This window comes from Myotis brandtii, unplaced genomic scaffold (assembly GCF_000412655.1).
Source record: "Myotis brandtii unplaced genomic scaffold, ASM41265v1 scaffold456, whole genome shotgun sequence".
Classification (NCBI taxonomy): Eukaryota; Metazoa; Chordata; class Mammalia; order Chiroptera; family Vespertilionidae; genus Myotis; species Myotis brandtii.
Window position 1 is genome coordinate 3,790,462 of NW_005367431.1, and position 7,672 is coordinate 3,798,133.

At 51.4% G+C, this 7,672-nt stretch overlaps 1 protein-coding gene across 1 annotated transcript; it reads left to right on the forward strand.

Moving 5' to 3' along the window:
- The first annotated feature begins 982 nt into the window (after positions 1 to 982).
- Positions 983 to 7,205, forward strand: SLC30A2 (solute carrier family 30 (zinc transporter), member 2). The gene is made up of 6 exons (XM_005875162.1): positions 983 to 1,223; positions 1,713 to 1,866; positions 3,460 to 3,658; positions 4,315 to 4,420; positions 5,791 to 5,925; positions 6,375 to 7,205. The coding sequence occupies exons 1-6, from the start codon at positions 1,004 to 1,006 to the stop codon at positions 6,518 to 6,520; spliced, it is 960 nt and encodes a 319-aa protein (XP_005875224.1). The 5' UTR covers positions 983 to 1,003; the 3' UTR covers positions 6,521 to 7,205.
- Positions 7,206 to 7,672: the final 467 nt, after the last annotated feature.

A 7,672-nucleotide genomic window follows, 5' to 3' on the forward strand; every position in this document is an offset into this window, starting at 1 on the left:
GGGGCGGGGGGGGGGGGTGGTTAGGGGCGTCTACCCACACAGTCGAAAATCCAGGTGTAACTTTTGACTCCCTAAAAACTTAGCAACAGTTGGCTCCTTTTCATCCATGGATTCAACCAACCACAGGTGGAAAACCGTGTTTAGGAAACCGTGTTTGGGGATGTGAAAGTACAGTTTTCCACGGGGATGGTTGAATTAACAGGTGGGAAATCCGTGGATATGAAGGGCTAATTGTATTTATTGAAAAAATTTCACATAGGAGTGGACCCCTGCAGCTCAAACCTGTGTTGTTCAAGGGCATAGCTGAAGACTGAAGACTCTATGTTCCTTTTAATTTTTTTTAAGAACTTTATTTTTCAATTATTATAGACATACAATATTATATTAGTTTCAGGTATACGACCTAGTAATTAGACATTTATATATCTTACAAAGTGATAACTCCGATAAGTCTAGAACCCATCTGACACCATGTATAGTTATTATGGACAATATTATGGACTATATTTCCTATGCTTTGTTAAGTCTTTTAAATACATGTATCTCATGCAACCCTCAAAACAACCTGTGTTGTCACATGGGTGCTGTTAGTCTCCTGATTTTATAAATTTTGAAACAGGTACATTTAGGTGATGCAATTTGCCCAAGATTACACAAAACTCGTAGGTAAGGGAAGGGCTGAATGCCTAGAAAGGAAAGACATCTCATGCAACCCTCAAAACAACCTGTGCTGTCACATGGGTGCTGTTAGTCTCCTGATTTTATAGATCTTGAAACAGGTACATTTAGGTTGTAATTTGCCCAAGATTACACAAAACTAGTAGGTAAGGGAAGGGCTGAATGCCTAGAAAGGAAAGAGCATTTACTGAATGTCTACTATGTTTCCCAGGCCCTATTTGAACTTGATTTTCACATTCACCCTGTAAGTAGATGTTGTTAGTCCCATTTCACAGATGGTAGAAATTGAGGCTCAGAGAAAGTACTTGCAGTGAGTATACAGTGAATGGGTGAAGAGGCCACCCAGTGTCTCCTTGGGGAGCTGACGAGGACCCTCCATTCTTATCACCCCCCTGCAGGTGGGTACCTAGCACACAGCTTGGCAATCATGACTGATGCAGCCCATCTGCTCACTGACTTTGCCAGCATGCTCATCAGCCTCTTCTCTCTCTGGATGTCCTCCCGGCCAGCCACCAAGACCATGAACTTCGGCTGGCAGCGAGCTGGTAAGGGCCCTGGTCTGAATGGGGTTGGGGGTTGCAAGAGTGACAGGTCAAGATATGGTTTCTTAGGTGGATCCCCTGAGTGAGGCCAGGAGAGCAACTTTCATGGGGGAGGATAATGTCAAGCTTGGCTTCTGTCCTCTGGGAACTCCCAGACTGGGGGGGAAGGAGAGTTCACCTTCCAATGAAATGAAGTGGGCAAACTTCAAGAACAAATGGGGGGGGGCGGTAAAGAGGGCAGGGGGTCGGTGCAGGAAAGGTCAGCAAAGCTTTCTGGAGGATACAGGCTTTAAACAGGTATACATTTTAAAAAAGCATTTTCATTACATGTAAAACAAAGTCTTGAGCCAAATGACTTAACTCCTAGCTCTGATATTGTCAGACGTTTGAGTGGTGGGATAAGGTGCAGACCCAGGCCCTGACTTGGGACAGAGGTCTCCTCAGCCTTCGGGCTCCACACTAAGATTGGTGTTGGGGTTGGCTCTTCCTCAGAGATCCTGGGAGCCCTGCTGTCTGTGCTGTCCATCTGGGTGGTGACTGGGGTGCTGGTGTACCTGGCAGCAGAGCGGCTAATCTCTGGGAACTACGAGATCGAGGGGAAGACTATGCTGATAACAGCGGGCTGCGCCGTGGCCGTGAACATCATGTGAGTCCTCCCTCCTCCCGTTTCTCACGTGCATACCTGTGTGCCTTCTGGTGGAAACAGGGCAGCCGGACTCCAGTACAGGAGTTCAAACTCAAAGGCTAACGCGGGCCAAATAAGCAAGGTTTAAGTTTATGTGGGCCGCAACAAAACAACAGCTTCACTTTTCATAGAAACGTAGGTTCATTTCGATAGAGACATGCTGAATACAAAGGGCTAAAATAAGTGAGTAATCGTTAACATAAAATAATAGAACATTTTAATACAAATTAATTTTTTTTTCTTGAACATTAACTTACCAGACATTGAATAACTACACAAATTAATAAGCATAATGCAAATAAATCTATTTTCCTTATTCTCCAAAAGCGAAATATTTCCTGTTGCGCACACCAAACAAGTCAGTCCAAGAGTAATGACATGGCAATCGGCTGCTAAAATATTCGCTGCTAGTGTTAATGGAGAGAAATGGTGCGCCTGTGCATAAGGCACATAAAGGAAATGAATGCAATACGATTATAGTAATCAGTCATTAGCGAACGTTCTAGTTCATTCATTATTAGTAATTATGTATAACAGGATATTGTAAAAATTAAGTTACGAAATTTTTTTTAATATAGTTTATTGATTTTTTACAGAGAGGAAGGGAGAGGGATAGAGAGTTAGAAACATCGATGAGAGAGAAACATCGATCAGCTGCCTCCCGCACACCCCCTACTGGGGATGTGCCCACAACCAAGGTACATGCTCTTGACCGGAATTGAACCTGGGACCCTTCAGTCCGCAGGCCGACTCTCTATCCACTGAGCCTAACCGGTCAGGGCAAGTTACGAAATTTTTATTAAAACGTTTTTTACATACCAATTTATTGGGTGGGCCGCAAAAATATTCGTTGCGGGGCCGCAAGTTTGACCTGCTTGGACTACAGGAACAGAATTTTCCTAATGGTCTGAGCTCTAGCATCTGGAACACCTGGGTTCTGCCTTAGGCCTGGGCCAAGACCATCAGGAACTGTAAGTCTGGGGCAGCATCAACTCCACCCCACCCCACACGAGTTGGTGAATAACCTGGGAGGCTTCATACCTGAGGTGGGAAGGGGTTAGTCTAGTTCTTGTAGGAGCAGATGTCCCTTGGGGAAGAGTCCAAGTTCTTTTTCAAGTGGATGTGGTTGAAGTTGGTCTCAGTGAGAGGCAGGGTGTGTAGAGCGGCTGTCTTATTTGGGTTCTCTCTCCCTTGTTCAGTGGCCTAGAGCAAGCCACTCCTCGGCTTCCCTGTCTGTGGCACAGCGGGGGGTGGGGGGTGGGGTGGGGGGCTGATGACTGCATGGTGTTCTGCTCTGAGACGTGGCACTGGGGCATCTTTGTGCCCAGATTCAGCCTGGCATTGGAGTTGAGCCCTCTCTCCTGTGGCACTCTGAACCAAGGCCTCGTGGGTTGGGTCAGGCTCCTCACATAGTCAAAGGGATCATGCAGTCTGGGGCTTTGGGCTTTTAGTCCCACAGGGAGGCCAGCCTTCATGAGTAGCCTTTACCTGGCTGATCTGAAGCCTCTGCCCTCCATCTCAGCGAGCCCTTTGGCGTTGTCTCCACTTCCGTAGAATGGGATTGACTCTTCACCAGTCTAGCCACGGACACAGCCACGGCCAAGGGCACGGACACAGCCACGGCCAAGGGCACAGCCACGACACCACCCAGCAGCAGGAGAACCCCAGCGTCCGAGCTGCCTTTATCCATGTGATCGGAGACTTGCTGCAGAGTTTGGGCGTCCTGGTGGCAGCCTATATTTTATACTTCAAGGTCAGAGCTGGGGACAGAGGGAGGTGGGCTGGGGAGTGGGGTAGGAGGGGACCCTCCTGCACAGGACCCTTTCCAGATTCTAGCCCCCTTTCTAGCTCCTGGCAAAAGGGTGGGGAGAGGGAAGGAGCATTTCTCTAACTTCGGGTGTTTTCTGCAGCTCAGAAAGGTTCAGGGACTTGCACAGCGTCACATAGCTAGTGAGTGGTGGAGCCAGATTCACACCCAGCAGTGTGTGCTGCCGAAGCCTGGGCATTGCCCATCACACAGAGGCAGTGCAGTATATTGGAAAGGGCCGGGCATTGAGTTTGAAGCCTGGCTCCACCCCTTGCCAGCTGTGTGATGAAGAGTGAGTCCCTTGCTCTAACTGAGCCTCAATTTCCCTAGCTACAAAATAGGGGTGATGGGCTAAATGGTGCCTAAGATTCCACTTAGATCTGTCCATGTTTCAGCCCCGTGGCAAGGAGGTGGGAAGGGACTATGCCTTATCTGAACTGTGGTCTGGCGTGCCTGTCCTTCCGGGTACGGAATAAACTGGGAGGCAGGGCCAGGGTAAGGCTCATGCCCACCCTGGTACAGAGAGAGCCCCTCCTCCCTACGCACTGTGAGGCTGAGGTGTGGACGTTGAACCCTAGCTCTGCCTTCCCTTTTTCCTGCAGCCAGAGTACAAGTACGTAGACCCCATCTGCACCTTCATCTTCTCCATCCTGGTCCTGGGGACAACCTTGACCATCCTGAGAGACGTGATCCTGGTGCTAATGGAAGGTAACCGGGCGTGGGGCTCCCTTTTTGCTCTTGGCTCTCCAGCTCTCATGGAAGTTCCACTGTGAGGGTTGGATCCCAGCACATTGGTGGGGAGCCAGGGTCTGGAGCCGGCATAGCCTGGGGCCCTAGGCCGGTCTTGGCACGGAGCTGGGCCCTCAGGGTGGCCATTCCTGGAAATGTCCCCTGGACTGTGCCTTCCCTTCCCCCTAGGCACAGGGTGCCTCCTCCCTGCTGAGGTGCGTCCTTCTTGCCTAATCAGGCGGTTTCTGGGTTAGCCCCTGGCACTCTCGCCCCTCCCCATACACTTCCTCAGTCTCAATTTGCCTTCCTCAGACAGAGAGAGGGTTGAGGATCATGCTTCCCATTGCACAGGGGGACAGACTGAGGCTCAGAAAAAGACGGTCAGTGTTGAACAAGGCTGCTGAGAATGTGAAGCAGTCCGGGCCATCTTTTCCGAGGCCCCTGCATCAGGAGGATGTGGCTGGACTCGGAGGGGTGCTAGGTAGTGAGTGGCAAATGGTCTGCCCTGAGTTACCACACTGTTCATCCGGCTTTCATGTGCTCCAGGTCTTGGGGTCATGGGTCTCTGTGTGGGAGGGTCATCTGGATCCTGGTTTGTGGTCAGCAGGAATGTCCAGCTGCAGGTCAGAGCTTTTCCTCCAAGAAAAAGTGACTGACCCAGATCAAAGTGACAATGATGATGCCTCACGTAGGTGCAGCTTCCCAGGAAAAAAGAAAAACCTCTTTTTATTGAGCACCTACTATGGGCTAGGCACTGTTCTAGACACTGGAGAGGATAGGGTGGTAAATAAAAAATAAAGACTATCCTGCTTTCATGGAGCTTCCATTTTATTTTATTTTTAAATATATTCCACTGATTTTTTTTACAGAGAGGAAGGGAGAGGGACAGGAGGGGGAGACACGAGAAACCAACAAACAAGAGAATTTCAGTGGTAAGTGTTAAGAGGAAAACACAACAGGTGATATGATGGAGATCACATGGACGGTGGGGTAACAGCAGGTCTGCTGGCCGAGGCGCTCTTCTGAGATGACCTTGGAGGAGCGGGAACCAGCATGGGTGGAAGGGAGCAGTTCCCCTCAGCCCCGTCCCTGCTGTCCCCAGGTACCCCCAAGGGCGTGATGGAGCTTCCATTTTAGAAGGGGAGTCACGAGAAACCAACAAACAAGAGAATTTCAGTGTTAAGTGTTAAGAGGAAAACACAACAGGTGATATGATGGAGATCACATGGACGGTGGGGTAACAGCAGGTCTGCTGGCCGAGGCGCTCTTCTGAGATGACCTTGGAGGAGCGGGAACCAGCATGGGTGGAAGGGAGCAGTTCCCCTCAGCCCCGTCCCTGCTGTCCCCAGGTACCCCCAAGGGCGTGGACTTCACAGCTGTGCGGGACCTGCTGCTGTCAGTGGAGGGGGTGGAAGCCTTGCACAGCCTGCACATCTGGGCACTGACTGTGACCCAGCCTGTGCTGTCTGTCCACATCGCCATTGGTGAGTGGTGGGGACACTGGGGGTGGGGGGAAAGGGAGGGGCAGCCAGAGAGGCCCAGGCATCCCTGATGGGGTCCAGGCAATCCCAGATGCTGCTGGTGCCCATGCTTTGAACCTGGCCCCATGTGGAGTGCTTTGTGTGCATTATTTCATTTGATCATCACAGTCCCATTTATAGATGAAGAAACTGAGGCTGGAGGAGGGGAGCTGGGGGGGGGGGGGGGGGTGTAGAGGAAAGCCTAAAAGCCAGTGCCCTTCGTGTTCTTTCGGGATGTGGCAGGACCTGGGGCTGGGGGTGGGGGCGGGTATCTGGTGCAGGGGTGGAATCTTAGTGTTCATGGACAGGTATCCTGTTCTGCTGTGGGTAGGGCATGAGAGTTGGGCTCCCGATTGTTTCTAAGGGGCCACGAGTGAGTAAATGTTTTTCTGGTGTGTCCTCTTGTCTCCCAGCTCAGAACACAGATGCCCAGGCTGTGCTGAAGGCAGCCAGCGCCCGCCTACAGGGGAAGTTCAACTTCCACACCATGACCATCCAGATCGAGGACTACTCTGAGGACATGAAGGACTGTCAGGCGTGCCAGGGCCCCTTGGACTGACGGCCCGGCCAGGTGCCCACTGGAGCACGGACAGGACCTGCAGATGGTGGGGCCCCGTGTCCCCCAGGCCCAGCCAGGACTCTGTTTACCCTGGCGGTGTCATAAACCAGATCCCTCTTCTGGCCTCAGCTCCATGCTCAGCGCGGAGGAGCCTTGCCCACTCCAGGAACGGGGCTCCTCCCTGGCCTCCCATCCGACGAAGCAGCCCCAGGATGGGGACTCAGCAGGTACAAGCCCACTCCTCCTGCTCCTGGGTCAGTTCCTGGTGGGGCTGGGTTTGGGCCTGCTCCTCCGCCAATGCTGTCTTACCACCAGCCTCAGGGAGAGGCAGTGAGGGATGCTGCAGGGGAGCCTGGCCGCAGCACCCCCTGCCTACCTGCCTCATTTCCCATCTTCTTTGCCTTAGAAATCTGTAAAGAAATCTTGGGGCTGAGCCCCCTCCCTCTGCCTCTAACATGATCTGATTTAAGGAGGCCATGGGGGCTAGGGAGTTTCGAGACAGACTAGTAAGCCAGGACAAGTGGAATAGGGAAACCGAGACAGAGAAATGGCCAAGCAGGTTACAGCCAGCCACCGAGTAAATCACAACATCCCATCTCCCCTAGCCAAGGACGCTTACGAGTAAGTGGTTTGCGTGTCTCCCCAACCAGAGGATAAAGAGCTAAAATCTCAGGAAGACAGATAACACAACCAATGAGTGCCATTTATACCAACCACATCCAAGGACAGGTGAAGTTAGGGGAATAAATCTCATTTTGGTGCATCAGCATAAAGCTGATTAATATTCTATTGAGAGCCTCCCCTAAACTCCCAGCCTTTAAAACCCTCAAGATGAAGGACTTAGGAGCCTTTTCTCCCTCGCCCCACCCCCCCATGCATTACCTCCGCCTTTCTCCTAAGCTCCAAGGGCCCTTCTGTAAGTTTCTAAATAAACTTTCTCTTAAAATTCGCGTTCTTGGCTCTGAAATCCTTCTCTGCTAAACTCAAGAGCTGAGGTGGTTTCCCTGCCAACACCACCATTAACACAAGGCCCCAGCCCTCTCCTCTGTGTCCCCCTGAGAAGGGGAGCCACGGGGCACCCAAGGCCCATCTGTGTGGTAGTCACTTCAGCTGTGAGCCAGATGTTTCCCTTTCCAAAGGGAGGAGGCTTCT